This window comes from Panthera uncia, chromosome F1 (genome assembly GCF_023721935.1).
Source record: "Panthera uncia isolate 11264 chromosome F1, Puncia_PCG_1.0, whole genome shotgun sequence".
Classification (NCBI taxonomy): Eukaryota; Metazoa; Chordata; class Mammalia; order Carnivora; family Felidae; genus Panthera; species Panthera uncia.
The window spans coordinates 4,280,618-4,300,663 of record NC_064813.1 but is presented as its reverse complement, the minus strand read 5'-3'; the positions used below and the strand labels follow the sequence as shown (position 1 = coordinate 4,300,663).

At 53.2% G+C, this 20,046-nt stretch overlaps 1 protein-coding gene across 1 annotated transcript in view; it reads left to right on the top strand.

Moving 5' to 3' along the window:
• Window positions 1–19,433, top strand: part of KIF26B (kinesin family member 26B) — a 464,847-nt gene extending 445,414 nt beyond the window's left edge. The window contains exons 12-15 of the mRNA XM_049633800.1: window positions 327–3,726; window positions 8,666–8,868; window positions 9,260–9,410; window positions 18,644–19,433. Of these exons, the coding sequence (XP_049489757.1) occupies window positions 327–3,726; window positions 8,666–8,868; window positions 9,260–9,410; window positions 18,644–18,792 (3,903 nt within the window). The 3' untranslated portion in view covers window positions 18,793–19,433. The remainder of the gene's footprint in view (window positions 1–326; window positions 3,727–8,665; window positions 8,869–9,259; window positions 9,411–18,643) is intronic.
• Window positions 19,434–20,046: the final 613 nt, after the last annotated feature.

Genomic DNA, 20,046 nt, shown 5'->3' with positions numbered 1-20,046 from the left:
TAAAAAAATGGGCTTTTACAACCTGTGTGACGCAGGGTACCACAGACAGCTGGGGTATGCCACGGTAGTGACCTGTCTGCCCTCAGGAGGTCACCCGGGGCCCGGGCTGGTCACCTGTCCTGAGCAGGCTCTGTTCCCCAGCGTGCCACATGGGCCGTTCTCACTAGAGGCCACGGTGTGGCAAGCTGGGGCACGCTGGCCTGATGCACCATGAGGAACAGCCTGACGCAGGGAGGGGAACCGGGATGGCCTGGGGGGCCTGTTCGGAGCCGCTGTGGGCTCGCCGGGAGGCCCGCCCCCGCTAACCTCCCCGTTCTCATCTTCAGTACACGTCAAGCTCGTCCGGTGGGGAGAGCTCCTGCGAGGAAGGCAGGATGCGAAGGCCCACCCAGCTGAGACCCTTCCACGCCAGGGCCGCGGGGGACCCGGACTTCCCCATCCCCCCGCTGTCCAGCGACCCCGACTACTCCTCGAGCAGCGAGCAGTCCTGCGACACGGTCATCTACATCGGGCCCAACGGCACGGCCCTCTCCGACAAAGAGCTCACCGACAACGAGGGCCCCCCAGACTTTGTCCCCATCGTGCCCGCCCTGCAGAAGGCACGGGGCGACGGCCGGCCCCCAGAGGCCGGAGGGGCTGCGGCCGGCAAGTCGGAAAGGGACTGTCTGAAGTGCAACACGTTTGCCGAGCTGCAGGAGAGGCTGGACTGTATCGACGGCAGCGAGGAGCCCAGTCAGTTTCCTTTCGAAGAGCTGCCGGTCCAGTTTGGGGCCCAGCAAGCGGGCAAGGGTCCCCCGTTAAGCCAGGCGGCTGGGGCCAACCCACTCTGTGAGTCTGAGAAGGAAGAGGCCGGGTCCGACGGGCAGCTGACTGACAGAGAAGGCACCGACCCTCCCGCCTCCAAGATGCAGAGGAATCACTCGCCCGGCCCCACCCCGGCTCTGCCCGGCAGCCCCAGCCCTGCCTCGCCCAGGAGCATCCCAGGCAGCGGCGGCGGCCAGCACGCTGCTTCCCAGCTCACGCAGAGCCCCAGCCTCCAGAGCAGCCGAGAAAGCCTGAACTCCTATGGCTTCGTGGAAGGCAAGCCCAGGCCGATGGGGTCCCCGCGGCTGGGCATCGCCAGCCTGTCCAAGACCTCCGAGTACAAGCCGGCCAGCTCTCCCTCCCAGAGGTGCAAAGTCTACACCCAGAAGGGTGTCCTGCCCTCTCCTGCCCCCCTGCCTCCCTTGAGCAAGGACGCCTGCACGGTATCCAGCGAGTCCCTGCTGCAGCCTGAGGTGCGAACCCCCCCAGTTGGAATGAGCCCCCAGGTTCTGAAGAAGTCCATGTCCGCTGGGAGCCAAGGGTTCCCCGAAAGCCCGGTCGATGACGAGCACCAGGGGGCCACCTCTCCAGACCCCAAGAAGGAGGTCCTGAGCACCACGACGGTGACGGTGCAGCAGCCCCTGGAGCTGAACGGCGAGGACGAGCTGGTGTTCACGCTGGTGGAGGAGCTGACCATCAGCGGCGTCCTGGACGGCGGCCGCCCCACCAGCATCATCAGCTTCAACAGCGACTGCTCCGTGCAGGCCCTGGCCTCGGGCTCCCGGCCCGTCAGCATCATCGGCAGCATCAGCGAGGATCTCGAGTGCTACTCCAGCGTGGCCCCCGTGTCCGAGGTCAGCATCACGCAGTTCCTGCCCCTCCCGAAGCTGACCCTGGACGAGAAGGCCCGCGAGGCCGGGAGCCAACGTTCCTCCATCAGCTCCTGGCTGAGCGAGGTGAGCGCCAGCAGCGATGGCGAGCAGTCCTGCCACAGTTTCATCGCCCAGACGTGCTTCGGGCACGGGGAGGCCATGGCCGATCCTCCGGCCTCGGAGCTGGGCGGCGGCATCCAGAGCAGCCCCGTGGTGTGCCGGGAGAAGCCCGAGGCGGGCCCCGACGGTTTGCTCATCCTGTCTGACGTGGGGGAGGACTCTTTCGACAAGGCGACCCCCATCCAGGGCTGCAAGATATCCACGCTGGGCAAGGCCATGGTCACCATCTCCAACACAGCAGACCTGAGCAGCTGCGAAGGGTACATCCCCATGAAGACCAACATCACAGTCTACCCCTGCATTGCCGTGAGCCCCCGGCCCGTCCAAGGGCCCGAGGCGTCCATCGCCCCCGGGGTGAGCTCAGCGCCCAGAGCAGCCCAGCCCCAGGACAGCCGGGAAACCGGTGCGAAGACAGAGATGAGATTTGAGGACCCTTGGCTAAAACGGGAAGAGGAGGTAAAGAAAGAGAGCGCCTATCCCGGTGAAGAAGGGGCCGGCCGTGAGGCCGCCACAGGCCCCCCCGCAAAGCCTGAGGCCAGAGCAGAGCAGGACAGGAAGGCCAGCCCTGGGGACAGGCTGAGCAGCAGCAGCGGTGAGGTGTCCGCTTCCCCAGGGAGCGACAACCTCAGGAGGGTTGCTGATGGCTGTGAGATGGTCCTGCCCGGTGTGGCCGCCCAGAGCCCCGTGCACCCCAACAGAGGCCTGAAGTCCAGCAGCCTTCCCAGGGCTTTCCAGAAGGCCAGCCGGCAGGAGGAGCCGGGCAGTCCGTTCTACCACTGCGCCGCGGAGACCAACGGGCTGGGCAGCGCCCAGGGCGCGTCGCCCTGCAAGGCGGCCTTGGAGAGGAAGGCGGCGTCGCCCAAGCACTGTATGCTGGCCCGGCCCAAAGGGACGCCCCCTCTGCCGCCCGTCCGCAAGTCCAGCCTGGACCAGAAGAACCGGGCCAGCCCCCAGCACAGCGCCTGCAGCAGCGGCACCAGCAGCCCGTCGCACCCCGCGGCGCCCCTCCTGGCCCCGTTCCCGGATGAGGCCGGCGGCCAGGCCAAGGAGGCCAGCAGCAGCAGCCGGCTGTTCAGCGCCAAGCTGGAGCAGCTGGCCAGCAGGACCAACTCCCTCGGCAGGGCCACCGTCAGCCACTACGAGTGCCTGTCGCTGGAGAGGGCCGAGAGCCTGTGCGCGGGGAGCTGGCGGGCGCACGCGGGCAAGGACAGCACGATGCCCCGCGCGGGGAGGAGCCCAGGCCGCGGGGGCGCCGGGGCCTCGCCCACCGCCCTGGGCCCCGCGCCGCCTGCCGCCGCCGCCGGCGCCCCCGGCGCCGTCGCGTCGCCCAAGGCTGGCACGTGCAAGATCTCGGCGGTGAGCAAGCTCCTGCTGGCCAGCCCCAAGGCGCGCAGCCTGGCCACCGCCACCACCAAGACGCTCAGCTTCTCCACCAAGTCCCTGCCGCAGGCGGTGGGCCAGAGCCCGGGGCTGGCGGCCAGCGCCAAGCCCACGTCCTGGTCCACGCAGTCCCTCAGCCGCAGCCGGGGCGCCGGGCCCGCCGGCAAGCCGCCGCCGCGCGCCGTCAACGGGCGCATCTCCGAGCTGCTGCAGGGCGGCGCGGGCGGGCGCGCGGGGGGCGACGAGCGGCCGGCCGCGCCCCCGCTGCCCTCGCCCTACAGCAAGGTGACGCCGCCGCGCCGGCCGCACCGCTGCAGCAGCGGCCACGGCAGCGACAACAGCAGCGTGCTGAGCGGCGAGCTGCCGCCCGCCATGGGCAAGACGGCCCTGTTCTACCACAGCGGCGGCAGCAGCGGCTACGAGAGCGTGCCGCGCGACAGCGAGGCCACCGGCAGCGCGTCCTCCGCGCACGACTCCACGAGCGACAACAGCAGCTCCGTGGGCGGCCGCTGCCGCAGCCTCAAGGCCCCGAAGAAGCGCTCCAACTCAGGTAGGCACCGGGCGGGCGCGGGCAGGACCCCGGGCCCCCCTTCCTGCCTCCCCCCCCGCCCCCCGCCCCCACTGACCGCCTGCGCCCTCAAGGCCTCCACGGGGCCACGGCCGCGATAGGTGTCGCTGTGGGAACCCACTGCCAGACTTTGGCGCGCCAGGGGCATCCAGCCCGTGGGCACCTGCTTACGCGGCCCTCCGGAGTCCCCGAGACCCAGGCTTGTCTGCTCTGGGAGCGACGGTGCCGCCGCTCAGGGCTTTCGGAGGGGTCAGGTCAGAGCCACCAGCCTCATGGCCTGGCAGCTACAGACACCAAAACTTGGGGCTGGTGGCCTTAGACCCTGGCAGCCGCTCCCTGGAAGCAGGATGAAGCGCACTGATCTCCTTGGCCGCGCGATGGGGAGGCCCTTCCTCTGTCCCCCCCACCCCCACCCCCAGACACACTCGTGGACAGTCGTGTGTATACAGCCACCATGGGGCCTGAACACACGCACAGTACACCTGCACAACACACACACACACACGCACACACGCACACACGGTGCACCAGCACGGCACACCCAAGCACCCTGGTGCCCCAGATGCATGCTTTCTGAGCAAGTCTTGGCATCTCCCGGAATCTCCCATCAAAAGCAAGTAAATAGTGCAAAGGATGTAACATGGTGGTAAAACCCCCTGACTTGTTAATTGGAGTTTGGAGTGACACGTGACAGGACGTTATGATGGATGAGAAGAAGAGGACCCAGGTCAGAGAGGGTGGCCCTCGTAGCCATGGGGTAGGTGAGGTGAAAGGTCAGCCGGGAGAGACTGGGCCGGAGAGACAGGAGGCAGAAGGAACTGAGGACGACTTGAGCTACTTCAGAATTCTCTGTGATTGAGCTCCGCTCTTCAGTGGCTTCCACAGAAGTTACCTCTACTTGTTCTCTAGCATAAGAACGCGCTTTCAACGAGGCCACCTCGTAAAGAGCCCCGCGTGCAACTCTGTGCCTCAGTTAAAGTGAGAGTGGCATGGTCCTGCCCTCCTAGCCGGCCCTTTGCCGTACTGAGCCCTCCTGTGGGACCCCAGGCTCCCTGGGAGCCCTCAGAAGCCGTTGTGCCACAGAATATTGGTGGCACCAGCAGGTTTGGAATTAAAATATGGGGGGAGTCCTCCAAGTGGGGTCTCCTCTGTCCTGCAGCTGCTCCGGCAACAGCTTTTTCTCTCAACCATGGGGGGCGGGGGGTTGCTTTTTCCCTCCTCCCAACGTAGGCAAGCACAAGCTCTAGAATGTTCCAACCCAAATGTAAGGCGCATCATAAAGCATCTGTCTGCCTCAAATCGAAGAAATCAACCTCATAGTTCTAGATGCTGTGGTGTCGCTCTCCCCACCTGCCCACCCCCTCACAGACCACGGTGTGTGAGCGTATTGTGCTGTGAACACGTCCAGGGCTCACGGCTGTCCGCCATCTTTATTTCCCAGGCGGCGTGTGCTTCAGGCTCAGACCCACTTTGGCGATGCCCCACCCCAGGCCCTCGGCACTCTGCGCCTCATCAGGGACCTGGGAGCGGTGCCCGTGCGAGACAAGTGCAGAAAGAAAAGCCACTCGTAATAACATGACAGCTGCTGTGTCCTCTTTTCAGGGCCGTGAGCGTGAAAACATACTGATGTTAGTCACTAAAAATAGAAAGAAAGTTCATCCGAGCCAGACTGTTTGCAGGGGGGTGGAGGGAGGAGAAGATCTGCTGGCCTTCCCAGTACTTGGTTGACAAACCTTGTTGCTACAATCTACCCAGACTTCATTCTTCAGGGTCCACACCGTTGTGACGCAGCCTGTGCGCTCATATGTGTTTGCCCGTTAGAATGCTTTCCCGCACCCTCATCGAGAGCCTTCCGTCTGCCGGTCCCTTTTGTTCTCTGAGCATCTTTTTTTTCCCCCAAGATTTGCATCTTTCGGTGTGGCTGTCGCGCTGGGGTAAAGAGCTCTGTAAAATGGCTGCCTGGAGAGTGGCCAGCAGGCTCAGCACCTGTCCTTGCGGGGTGCCGCCTGCTTTTACAAACGTCATCCTCTGAGCGCCTCCTGTCAGGTTAGGCTGTTGGAGGACAGAGTGTAGGATCAAAGCACCAGGCTAGGTGACTGAACGCCAGGAGCACCGGACCTCTGTGACCTTCATAATGAATATGGCAGTGGAGATCCACGGCCACACCAAAAAATCCAAAAAATGCCGCTCACAGGTTAGGTGACCTTGACAATGGAGGTGGCAGTGGAGACGTGCTCCTCACCGTTAGGTGACCTTGTCTTGCTTATTTATGGTTATTATTAAGAGAAATGTTGGCTGTCAGACATGTAAATCAAAAGCACCTTCCTTAAGAGAAGCCGTAAACCTTCTCAAAGGAAACTCCTAGCTGGGTAGCTGGATTTTATAATTATTAGAAGTGTTTAAAACTGCGGAGGAGACCAGTTATCTTTTATCAGAGATTGCTTTTGAGTTTGGAAAACTTTAATGCTTTGGTTGAAAAATGAACTAGAAATACAGGATGAGGAGGATAACCTTGCACTCTCAGTGCTCTGTTGTGCACATGACACGAGAAACCAGCGAACATCCTTAAGCTTATTGGTCCCCTTCCTGGAGATCCGTGTTGGTGGAAGGTGCGTGGAACTGGCCAGAATGTGACACGCTGAGGACCCGGCCTCAGGGCACGTGGGTCCTGCCAGAAAGTAGGAGACTTGGGGTCTTAGGCAACAGGGTGAGATGAACTCAACGAGGGGACGTTCTTGATGGATGTGACGACCACAGAAAATGTAAGCACAGACCAAGTTATGCCTTCAATGCCTGGCAAAGTTGTAGTTGGCCATGGGGTAGTCGTTCTGGGTTCTTGACCAAGAGAGAAGCCGTGTTTGCTTTTACTGATGGATTTTCATCAGTCCATCCACAGGCACTGCCAGCCGGATGTGGTCAGCAACACGGCCATTAGCCGTGAATTAGAGTGGTGACAGCCAGCCTGGATGGGGAGCACGTGTCTGCCCTGGCCGGGGTGCGCTCAGTGGCTAAAAGGACGTGAATCAGGGAAGGCCCCACCGGAGCCCCGACAGCCCTCTGGCATCACTCCTCAAGTGTCACGTGAACTCTTCCCAGACTCTTGGCCGCTTCTTCACGTCCCAGACCTTTCACCCCACGCCTGCTGGGTTACCTCCTGAGCTTCCTCCTGTCACTTTCCTGCTCCCAGGCTGGCTGGGGAAATCTGAGAATCAGATCAGCACCTTGGTCTGAATGAAGTCCCTTCCCACTGTAGCAGGCCCACCATAGAAAGCCGGGGAGGGAGTGAGGGAGGCCCGGGGAGCCTGCCTGTTCCGGGATGCACGTAGGGCTTGACCTGCCTGGACATGAGCTCCCGCAAGGCCAGTTCCGCACCTGGCTCAGCCCGCTGGGTGCCCAGCACTGCATGGTGCAGGCTCCCATGAGTCATTCGGACACCCCTGATTGATTCACTGGCTGGTTGGCTGGCTGGCAGATGGTCCTCCAAGTGAGCTCAGAGTTTTTTTCTATGTCACCCCGCTGGTGACCAGTGCTTTAAACACCAAGCTTGTCTTCTATATCCTTTGCCACGCTAAGCACCGAGCACCATGCCTGCCCTTCTCTGGGTGCTTGGTAAACTTAACCGACCGATGGGATGCCGGGTTCAGTTTGCTGAGCTGCCGCACCAATACCCACGACTTGTTACTCCTCACCAGGGCTGAGCGAGGCCTGATTCACTGTGTTCCCCCTGTGCTGCTCACTGGGTCCTCAGGTACCATCTTGTCCCTTCCTTTCAAGGTGGCTGTGAACCTCAACATGCCCTGGAAGAATTAAGTCTTTAACTTGTTTTACTGTTTGTTCATTTTTGAGAGACAGAGAGAGACAGAGTGCGAGTGGGGGAGGGGCAGAGAGAGGGAGACACAGAATCTGAAGCAGGCTCCAGGCTCCGAGCTGTCAGCAAAGAGCCTGACACGGGGCTCGAACTCATGAACCGTGAGATCGTGACCTGAGCTAAAGTCAGATGCTTAACCGACTGAGCCACCCAGGCACTCCAAGAATTAAGTCTTTGAAGAAGACAAATCTGTGTAGACAATCACGTAAAAGTCTCTAGGGTACCAGGAATCCAGGCTCCTTCTGTCTTCTTTTTGTGTCATTTATGATCTTCACCTCATGACGCAGCCACTGGGCCCATATTTCACCCAGGACAAAGGAGAAAGGAAGAGGAGGAGGCCAGACCCCCCACCTTTAAGGACACTTCCTAGCAGTTGCCCGTAACACTTCTGTGGATACCCTATCGGGAGGAGCTTAAGGTGCATGTACCCAGGGCGTGGTCCCTTCCTGGGGGCTGTGTGCCCTGCTACGACCCAGTCTCTTTCCCGGAGGAAGAAGAGAACAGGTCTCGGGGACAGCTAGCCGTCCGTCACAATGCGTAAAGCATGTTGAATAGGGTCTGACGTATAATCGGTGCTTAGTACAGTGTTGTTGTTATAAGCAAATAAGCAGTGTTTCCTAGAACTCCTATGACCACATTACCAAACACAGACCCCTTTTCCCTAACACAAACATCTCTTTAATTTCACTGTGACACATATTCATGCTGAGCATATGGCTCACGGTTCTAGACCACGTGTTTTTGTGTGTGCGCATTTTCTGGTGTGCGTGTCTGTGTGTGTGTGTGTGTGTGTGTGTGTGTGTGTGTTTCGTGGGCAGAGACCAGGGGCAGCTGTAAAGGTCAGGCAGGGAATTCGTGAGCTCTTGGAGGTGAAGCCTAGGTGCCAGTTTAAGGGATTAATTGTCAAGGTGCGTGGCTGGGCCTTGGCGTGTTTCGCATTCACCTACCGCACATCCTAGGATGCCCATCAGGGTCCCCCACCAAAAATTGCATATCAAGATGTAAAAGATTGAAATTCAAACAGATTCCCTTTGGGTTTAATTCCGTACTTAGGTTCTCAGAGACGGAGGCTCATCCCTGCGCTGTCCCTGGACACCCCTTCCCCCGTAAGAAAACCCGCCAGCAGCACCGGGGTCCGCTGGGTGGACGGCCCCTTGCGCAGCACCCAGAGGGGCCTCGGGGAACCTTTTGAGATTAAAGTCTACGAAATCGATGACGTGGAACGACTACAGCGGCGACGAGGGGGCAACGGCAAGGTGAGCCTCCTGGTCCCCACACGGGGGCAGCCCCCCAGCCAGCCCCCTGGAGAGCTCCGCACTTCTCCACCCCGAGTGTTGAAAGGGCTCCAGCGCTGGGGGAACTGCCAGTCCTGGGGGCTTTTCTGGCTCCAGCTGGGAACACCAGCCACCTCCTAAATTTAAGAAAGGGCTGCGGCAGTCCTGCCCTGTGGCTGTCCGATCCAACCCTGGTGAGGCAGAAGCGTGGCTGGGCTGGCCCAGGGCCCTCCCGGCTCCCCAGTGAGGGGCCAGCTCCCTCGTCCCCGCTGTGCACATGGCGTTCCCATCTAGAAGAGGCTGCGTGGGTCCGAGCTGGGTGGGGGAGGCTCTCCTCTCCCCGCACCCCCACGCCTTCTCGTCTACCTTGTAGGAGGTCACGTGCTTCAACGCAAAGCTGAAAATTCTGGAGCATCGCCAGCAGAGAATCGCCGAGGTCCGAGCCAAGTATGAGTGGCTGATGAAGGAGCTGGAGGTCACCAAGCAGCACCTGATGCTGGATCCCAACAAGTGGCTCCGCGAATGTAAGACCCCAGGTTCATTCCCGTCTCTGGGACTACTGGGTTGGCCGGCGAACCAGGCCTGGCACACGTCCCGGGGTGAGGTGTCCATGGATGGTGCCGGGACCCAAGGGCTTGGACACCATCAAATGGACACAGTAGCTCTGAGCCCACGGTCTCACTCTCTGTAGGGAAGGTGGGGGGGGGGGGGGGGGGGAGTGTGAAAAGGGGGGGGGGGGGGGGGTCTTGGGGGGGGGAATTTTTCTTTTTTTCCCCACCCCAAGCCATCTGAAAATGAGATTCCCCCCCCCCCCCCCGCCCCATCCTGCATATGTCAGATCAGCCAGACATGAAGTTGCATTACAAATCCGCTCTTGGGCCACAAAATCACGTTGCATATCTAGCCTGAAATACACAAGAATTTATAGAGCTCTTAATAGGGTAGAATGTGCAATCCTAGAAAAGCCTCACAAAGAACCCAGAGAGCAGGAAAAAAAACATTTTTGAGTGGAAAAAAAAGTAACATTCGCCGTGTTATTTCTATTTAATAGAAAGCCCAGGGTGACAGTAACCGTCTCCTAACAATTCAGAACAATTTTGCTCTCTCTGACAGATTCAATTGTCTCGTATTTATTTGTTCCTAACCATTCCATTTACTACAAAATAAAGCTCAGATCTGGTCCCAACTATTTCACTGATATGGGACCCAAGGCTGGAAGACTTTGTGGAATAAAATGCATAGCTGCCGATAAAATTCCTTTCCCTCCCTGTCCGGCACTCACCAGCTCTTCCCCCTCTGCCTCCACTGGTCTCCTGCCCTTCACCACTGTCCCCCTTGCTCCCCCCCTACCCCCTGCCTCTCCCCTCCCACACATCAGTCACCATCTCCACTGTGTCCCCTGGCTCAGAGAGTCCCCTGGATAGGTGGAGTCTGCAGAAATACTGGGCCCAGAAGAAAGGGACAGAACTTGTCAGCCTCCTGGCTGTGTCCTACCCCTAACAGCAGTCCGCCCTCCAGCAGTTTCTTTTCCGTAAGAACGGGGTGGTAACATTGCCTGAGCACCTCCCTGGGTACTTGCGAGGATCCAGTGCGCCAACCTGAGGACAGAGGGTGGTGACCAGTCTGCCAAGCATCCCTCCGTGTTGCACCGTTTGTGGGATGACCACAGTCCCGCAGACCTGATCCGAGGTGGCTTTCCCGCACACGAACTGTGGGGCCTCCCTGAGCCTTGATTTCCCAAACTGTAAAATGGGAAGTGTCGTGGAACCTACTTCGTGGGGGGTCATGAGGAGGGAGTGAGTGATGCTGCTGGGTGCTTGATGAAGGTGCTTAGTAGCAGGACTAGTTGTACTCGCAGTACTGTTGTTATTATCCCAGAACCGAATACAAGTCGTCAGCAGAAGACAGTTCCCTAGCACCTGCCTACACAGTGCGCGGACTTAGGTCCCCGGTTAGAGACTGTACGGGGACACGGACCCACACTCTCAGGCCCTGGTGGGGTGCGATGACATGAATAAGGACTCTAGCCAATGTCTGGTCATGGCATAAATATGGGGCCCAGTGCTCACTTCTCCCCCACTCGTGGATAACCCATCTCCTTTCACAAATCCCAGGAGCCTCAAGGTCCCAGGGTTGCCCATTCTGGCACCACCCCCCCCCAACCCCCCAGCCTTCATTTGTGCTGTTTTCATTAAAGTTTTAGTTTTTTGAGTGCCGTTTATGCCTGAGGCAAGCTCGAGAACTGTCTTTATCTTACAAAGTCTCGTTTTTTTTCCCCAAGATGGGAGTGAGCTTACACATGAGCACATATGTGTAGTCGCTTCCAGAAAACAATCACTTCCTTCATGCCTTTGTACCTGTCTAGAATCAGCGACTGTTTGATGCTCAGAAAGGCAATGAACAGAAGGCTACATGAAGGCAGAAACACAGATTGGTCCTTTAAGATGAAATGAAACCAAAAACGAGCAAAAAAAAAAAAAAAAAAAAACCAGTGAGGCCACAAGCTGATGATGCACTGGGAGTGGGTGATAAGCTGACTATTGGCACAGAAATCTATGTGCTGGCATCCATTTTTATTTTTCTTAATTCCGATGCCACTTTCGAGGTGGTCCAGTAACATAGCCTGAGAAAGGTATGTCATGGTAGATTCTGTTTTTAATTTTTTTAATTTTGTTTATTCTTTATTGCCATGCAATATTGCCATGCTCTGTTATGTTAGTTTCAGGTGTACAACACGCTGATTCTCTATGTCGTGCTGTGCTCACTGCACGTGTGGCACCGTCTGTCACCACACGACACCGTGACCACACCATTGACTATATTCCCCGTGAGAGGAAGAGGGAGGGAGGGAGACCCAGAATCAGAAGCCATGCCTTCCATCCCCGAGACATATTGGTTCCCTAACTGGAAGCCTGTACTTCCCTCCCCCCTCCTCCCTTCAGGCAACCACCAGTTTGCTCTCTGTATTTATGGGTCTGTTCCTGGTTTTCCGTTTGTGCAATTTTTCATCTCTTTTAAATTCTGCATATAAGTGAAATCAAATAGCATTTGTCTTTCCCTAAGTATGGTGCCCTCTGGGTCCATTGATGTTGTTGCATATGGTGCCCTCTGGGTCCATTGATGTTGTTGCAGATGGAAAGAACTTGATCTTTCTTAGGGCTGAATAATATTCCACCTCCTTGGTTAAGTTTTCTTCCTAAGCATTTTATTATTTTTGGTGCAATTTTAAATTGTTTTCTTAAATTTTTTTTTTAACATTTATTTATTTTTGAGACAGAGAGAGAGAGAGAGCATGAGCAAGGGGGGGTCAGAGGAAGAGGGAGACAGAATCTGAAACAGGCTCCAGGCTCTGAGCCGTCAGCACAGAGCCCGACGCGGGGCTCGAACCCACAGACCACGAGATCATGACCTGAGCCGAAGTCGGACGCTCCACCGACTGAGCCACCCAGGCGCCCCTTAAGTTGTTTTCTTAATTTCTCCTTTGGCCAGCTCATTATTCTTGTATATAAATGCAACAGATTTCTGTATATTAATCTCATATCCTGCAACTTTCCTGAGTTAATTTATTACTCTTAATGGTTTCTTTGTGGAGTCTTCAGGGTTTTCGTTACAGAGTATCATGTCATCTGCACATAGCGACAGTTTTATTTCTTCCTTACCAATTTAGATGCCTTTTATTTCTTTTTATTGTCTGATTTCTATGGCTAGGACTTCCAGTACTAAGTTGAATAAAAATGAGTGGACACCTTTTTCTTATTCTTGATCTTAGAGGAAAAGCTGTCAGTTTCTCCACATTGAGTATGGTGTTCGCTATGGGTTTGTCATATATGGCCTTTATTATGTTGATGTTGTTCCCTCTAAACTCAGTTTTAGAGTTTTTATCATGAACAGATGTTGTACTGACATATTTGTCAAATGCTCTCTCTGCATCTATTGAGATGATCGTATGGGTTTCATCCTTCAATGTATTAATGTGACGTATCACCTTAATTGATTTGTGGATATTGAACCATCTTTGCATCTGTGGAATAAATTCCACTTATTCAAGGTGAATGATTCTCTTAATGTATTGTTGAATGTGGTTTGCTAATATTTTGTTGAGGATTTTTGTATCTATATTCATCAGGAATATTAGCCTATATTTTTTTTATAGTGTTTTTATATGACTATGGTATCAGGGTAATGCTGGCCCCTTAGAATTAATTTGGAAGCTTCTTTTTGGAGTAGTTTGAAGAGAATAGGTATTAACTCTTCTTTAAATGATGGGTAGAATTCACCTTGAATCCATCTGGTCCTGGGCTTTTGTTTGTTGGAAGTTTTTGATTACTGATTCAATTTTACTATTAGCCATCAGTTCAGACTCTCTGTCTCCGCTGGATTCAGTCTTGGAAGTTTGTATGTTCCTAGGAATTTATCCATTTCTTTAGGTTGTCCAATTTGTTGGCAAAGTTTCCATTGTAAAATGAAAAATCATTTCATTGTATTTTTCCTTGTATTCCTTTGTGTTTCTGTGGTGTTACTTGTTTTTCTCTTTCATTTCTGATTTTCTTTATTTGAGTCTATTTTTTTTTTGATGAGTATACCTAAAAGTTTATCAATTTTGTTTTTCTTTTCAAAGAACCAGCTCTTGGTTTCATTGATCTTTTCTATTTTTTAAGTCTCTATTTCATTTATTCCTGCTTTGATCTTTATTTTTTCCTTTCTTCTGCTAGCGTTGGGCTTTTTTCTTCTTTTTCTGCTTCCTTTAGGTATGAGAAGAGATTGTTTCAGATTTTTCTTGTTTCTTGAGGTAGGCCTGTATTCCTATAAAGTTCCCACTTAGAACTACTTTTGCTGTATCTCAATTTTGGATCATTGTGTTTTCATTTGCATTTGTCTCCATGTATTTTTTTTTTTTCATTTCCACCTAGATTTCTTCACTGACACATTGGTTGTTTAGTAGTCTGTTGTTTAGCTTCCACATGATTGTGGTTGTCAGGTTTTTTCCTGTAATTGATTTCTACTTTCATACCATTGTGGGTGGAAAGATATTTGATATGATTTCAGTCTTCTTAAATTTATTGAGACTTGTTTTGTGTCTTGACATGTGATCTTTCCTGGAGAATATTCCATGTGCATCTGAAAAGAATGTGTATTCTGTAGTTTGGGGATGGATTGTTCCTGTATGTATCTGCTAAGTCCATCTGGTCTAATATGTCATTCAAAGTCATTGTTTCCTTGTTGATTTTCTGCTTGGATGATTGATTGATGTCAGTGTTGTGTTAAAGTCCCCTACTGTTGTTGTGTGACTGTCAATTTCTTCCTTTATGTCTGTTAATATTTGCTTTATGTATGTAGGTGCTCCACTGTTGGGTGCATAGATATTTACACTTGTTGTATCCTCTTATTGTATTAATTTCTTTGTCTTTATGTAATTCCCTTATTTGTCTCTTCTTACAGTCTTTGTTTCAAAGTCGGTTTTGTTTGCTAAAAGTATTGCTAAACCTGACTTTATTTGTTTATCCGCTTCTATTTGCATGGAATATCTTTTTCAATCCCCTCACTTTCAGTCTGTATGTGTCTTTAGGTATGAAGTGAGTCTCTCGTAGGCAGCATATAGATTGGTCTTGGTTTTTTATGTTTTGTCACCCGATGTATTTTGACTGGAGCATTGAGACCATTTACACTGAAAGTAATTATCAATAGATGTGTACTTATTGCCATTTTATTAATTGCTCTCTGGTTGTTTTTGTAGTTCATCTTTGCTCTTCTTTTGTTTTCTTTCCTTGTGATTGATGACTTCCTTTAGTGTTATGCTCGGTTTTCTTTTTATTTTTTTGTATCTGTTGTAGCTTTTTGGTTTGTGGTTCCTATTTAGCATCCTAGATATATAGCCGTCCATATTAAATTGAAGGTCATTGAACACAGTCTAAAAGAACTTCATTTTTGCTCCCCCCTCCACATTTTATATACATGTTATCATATTTTACATCTTTTTGTGAGTCCCTATAACTAATTTTTTATTTTTTTTTAATTTTTTTAAATGTTTGTTTATTTTTGAGAGATGGAGAGACAGAGCACGAGCAGGGGAGGGGCAGAGAGAGAGGGAGACACAGAATTCTGGGCAGGCTCCAGGCTCTGAGCTGTCAGCACAGAGCCCAATGTGGAGCTTGAACTCATGAACCGCCAGATCATGAACGGTGAGATCATGACCTGAGCTGAATTCGGACACTTAACTGACTGAGTTACAAGGCGCCCCCTAGTTTTTTAGATATAATTGGTTTTATTACTTTTTTCTTTCAACCTTCATACTAGCTTTTGTAAGTGATTGCTCTGTATGTTTGCTTTACTCGTGAATTATTTTCCTTGCATAATTTTCTTCTAATTAAGGCATTTTCTTTCCTACTTCAGTCTCTTTAAACATTTTTTTATGAGGCTCTTTTAGTGGTGGTGAACTCCTTTAACTTTTGTTTGGGAAATTCTTTATCTCCCCTTCAATTCTGAATGATAATCTTGCCAACTGGATTATTCTTGGTATTAGGTTTTTTTTCTTTCAGCACTTTATATTTATCATGACTCTCCCTTCTGGCCTGCCAAGTTTCTGCTAAAAAAGCAGCTGATATTCTTATGAGGTTTCCCTTGTATGTAACTGGTTGCTTCTCTCTTGCCGCTTTAAAAATTCTCTTTATATTAAATCCTTGACATTTTAATTATTATATGTCTTGAAGTGGACCTTCTTGAGTTCACCTTGTTTGAAACACTGTGTTTTCTTCCCCACGTTGGGAAGTTTTCCACTATTATTTCTTCAAATAAGTTTTCTGCCCCTTTCTCTTTCTCTTCTCCTTCTGGGGCCCCAATAATGTGAATGTTAGTACATTTGACGTTGTCCCAGAGGTCCCTTAATATATCTCATTGTCTATTATTATTTTTACTTTTTGTTATTCAGCTGAATACTTTTCATTACTATTTTCCAGATAACTTATCCATTTTCTGCCTCCTCTAATCTGCTGTTGATTCCCTCTTACCTATTTTTCATTTCAGTTATGTATTCTTCAACTCTGGTTCTTATTTATGTTTTTGGTCTCTTTGTTTAAGTTCTCACTGAGCTCATCCACTTCTCTCTCCAGTCAGGTTCAGGTGAGCATTCTTATGACCATTTCTTTGAACTCTTCATCGGGTAGATTGCTTATCTCCATTTCCTTTAGTTCTTTTTCGGAGGTTTTGTCTTGTTCTTTCAGTTGGAGTATATTCCTCTGTCTCCTCATTTTGTTTGACTGTCTGTGTTTCTGTGTGTTTATTTCTTCTCATAAACTTGAAGGAGTGATCTTGTGTAGGAATGTCCCCTGTGTTTTGACTGTCTGTGCCTGGCATCCTTGGCTGGCTGGCTATAGCTGCAGCTGGTACAGGCTAGGGAATGGGGCAGTCTGTGTTGAGACTTCCCTGGTGGGACAGCTGGGGCTGAAGTGGTGCAGGCCTGGGGTGTTCCATGGTGCTTTGAACCTGTGTCACCTTGGCAAGATGGCTGGAGCTTTGTGAACACCGTCCAGGACCATCCGGTGTGTGCCACACTGGAACCATGTTGGTGGGACTGCTAAGGCCAGTGTGGGCTGAGGGTCTGGGATTTGCTGTAGCAGCAGGCCAGCTAGGTGTCTCAACCCTGCTCCTGTCTGCACTATCAAGGTGAAGGGGGAATGGAAACCATGGCCCTAGCCTGTGCTGTCATCCTGGAGAGAGTTCCAGCAGCTTCCTTGCTATTTGGCAGAGTTGTAGGGCTGGTACCTGTATACTCTTATTGCTTTTTAAAACTGTGGCTTTTTGGGGGCTCCTGGGTGACTCAGTTGGTTGAGCACCTGACTCCGGCTCAGGTCATGATCTCACAGTTCGTGGGTTCAAGCCCCACATCGGGCTCTGTGCTGACAACTCGGAGCCTGGACCCTGCTTTGTATTCTGTGTCTCCCTCTCTCTGCCCCTCCCTGGCTCACACTCTGTCTCTCTCCTTCAAAAATAAATAAACATTAAAACATTAAAAAAAAAAAACAAAACTGTGGCTTTTTTTTCTGTGCCACAGAGCATCTGGAGCCAGAGTGGGCTGAGGGCCCAGGGCTCACTGAGATGGCAAGCTGGCTACGGCACCTGGACCGAGCTCCCTTCTGTGCTGTAAAGGCAGAGGGTGAATGTAAACTACGACGCTCCCCAGCCCCTCCGGCTTGAAGAGAGTTCTAGCAAAGCCTCTCACTATTTGGCACAGGGCTGGTTCCTTTCTGTTCTAGTTGCCCTTTTAAACCATGGCTTTTTTTTTTCCTGTGCCCCAGGCTGACGAATCTGCTCCTGGCCCCTCAGTTCTATCCCTCCCAGCAGCTGACAGCACCCCGGGCAGGAAGCAGTGTTGGGGGTGGGTCTCCCTTCATTGCCGTGTCTCCATCCCTCTCCTGGTTCTCTGTGCGGTCCCTCCATCCTTTGTCGTGCAGGCAGCCTTCAGTCAGCCCTCAGTTCTTCATCAGGAGGATTTGCTCAGCAGGGAGGCACACATTTAATGTGTTGAGCAGGGGGAGGTGAGTTCAGGGTTCTCCTCCGTCGCCATCTTGGGCCTTCCCTCTGTGTTTAATTTTGTATTACTTTTCTCGTCCCTCTGTTTTTTCAACTTTAGACACTCAGGAGCCCTCGGTCTCATCCCCGGCTCCAGCCCTGAGGGTCTGTGACCCTGAGCAAATCACCTCCCTTGCCAAGGTCTCAGTTAACGCACCTGTAACAAGAGGCAGCCCTCTTGAGAACCCCGTGCATTTCCCTGGCACTCGAGTCACAGTTCTGGGGCCGTGTTCACTTTCAACCTCTCATTTTTATTGTACTCTCCGTGGCAACTCGAGTTTGGTAAAGGAGGCAGAGTAGCGGCTGTGACTCTCATTTTGCTTTTAAGGCACCTGAGCTGGTGGAGGGTAGCCATGGCTGACCCACAGTGCAATGCAAGTGTCCACCTCAGATTCCAGGGCCATCCCCCCACCCTGGCTGCTGTCCACGCTGGGCCCCCTGCGGCTGCCCTGAAGCCAGTGCCAGGCAGCCCAACCCCCCCCCGCCCCCACCTGCCCAGTCACCGCTGGACAGAGCAGGGGCCCGGGGACAGGAGGGAATGGCCCCAGATAACCGCTCTTTAGGGACTGAAGGAAGCAGACTGTTCGCTCTGTGCAGGCCCGAACCTGGGGGACGGCATCTGGGTCCTAAATCTCAGCTCGTGTGCCCAGTGCAAGGGATCCTAATTATCATAGATGTTGGCTTCATCATTTCCTGAACCACCAGTGAGTGTGTGAAAGTAGGAGGTGCCAGGAGACAGGGTCGGGTTACTCCACCTGCTCAGAGAGGCAGTTGTGTGCAGCTGTGAGAAGAAATACGCAGAGAAGAACGACCATAATGTACGTAGCCAAAGGGATAAGTGTCACTCAGGTGAGGAGACCCCCAGAAAGGAGGGGATTCTCTGCACCCCGGCTTGGAGATTTATTTTATCACTAATAAAGAATAATGGCTCTGTCGAGGCCCACAGCCTGTGCTGGAGGTGGATGGGGGTGAGCTGAGCTGGAGCGTCGCCTGATCCCTCAGTAGAGTCTCCGTAAAATGAGAGGGGTCTGAAATCACCGTGAGAGCGGAGGGCCCCGGTGTAAATGCAGGTGGCAGGCAGGGTCCCGTCCCAGCCCGGGGAGGCGGCGAAGCGGGCAGGGGGACACAGGGGCAGCAGGTGGTGAGCGGGAGGTGCCCTCCGCGTCTCCACCAGCCCTCTCCTCCTTTGCAGTTGACTTGGAGCAGGTCTGGGAGCTGGATTCCCTGGAGTACCTCGAGGCGCTGGAGTGCGTGACGGAGCGCCTGGAGAGCCGTGTCAACTTCTGCAAGGCCCACCTCATGATGGTCACCTGCTTCGACATCACCTCCCGGCGCCGGTGAGGCGCCGGCCTGGCCTGCCAGCCCCTGGCCCCCCGGGACCCCACAGCCAGCCCCTCGCCTGGCCCTTGGTGCCGGCGGCTGGGACACAGCAGAAGGAGGATGAAGGTTGGTGCAAGTCTGGAGTGAGCGCTGAGCGGGAGGCAGTTTTCTGGTGTTTTCTGTAGGAAAGGTGCGAACACCGCGCGTGTGGGAGGAGGAAACGACGGAAAGCCCGAGGACGTGGAAGCCCCGTGAGACTGAAAAAGCACTTTGAGGAACTTTCAAGAACTTGTTTATACAGGGGTCCTGCTGGCAAGAGACCTCTCTCTTCTCTGGCTTTGTGGGAAGGGGCGAGGGCGCGCACAGGATCGCTGTCGGGAGCGAGACCGAACAGCGGATTCCCCAGAGCGACTGATTAAGTGCCTTGCAAATCTTTATTATCCAAACCTTTCTGTTCATACTTTCTCGTGTCCAGACGGTGCTGGTCCAGACAGAAACAACCACAAAACAAAACAAACCCCATGCGTTTTTTGAAATGTATTTGCAGCTCGTTTTCTCTTGGTGTTTGATCCGATTTCTGACTTGCTGTTTCTACGTAAGTAGTGTTTGTAGATCTGTTCCCTAATCGGTATTGCTTATGAATAAATGTTAACTGTCCTTTACGGTTCTTCCGCTAAGGCCACTTGCACAGAGCATAGGGGCTGCACGGGCACAAGCCAGTGTGTCTCCAGAGAAGGTCGGAACAGCAGGTGACACTCGATGCCACCCCGCAGCAGGGGGCAGGGGCAGCGGGTGGACTCGTGGGCAGGTGCACGTGGGCTTGAGAGAACGGGAGAGGCGACGGGGGCCGCGTTTTGAAGGGAAAAGAAGCCTGTGTGACCCGGGCCTTACGCGCCCTTGGAGAGGGATGTTTGTTGCTGACGACACATCTTCACCTTCCCGATGCGTGTGCTTGTTCCTTTGCCCACAAACCCGGGGTTTTTCATGGCCTTCAAAACATTCTCCGTGGTCGTTTTGATTCCAAAGACTGGATTGAGAGCTTGAACCGACTCAAGAGAGCCATACTTTTTGTTCTCCAGTCTTGCGAGTTTGTTAGAAGCAGGGGATCTTCCCCAGTTGAGAGAATGTACTCAGAGACTCAACAGTATGGGTTCAGAATAACAAAGGAGGTTGGGATCACACCACGGCTCTGTTGTCCAGGGTGCCGCTTCAGTGCAAACGGTCCCCAGTCTCCCATGTGCCGAGGCCTCCATCCCTAGAAAGGACAGGCTCGTC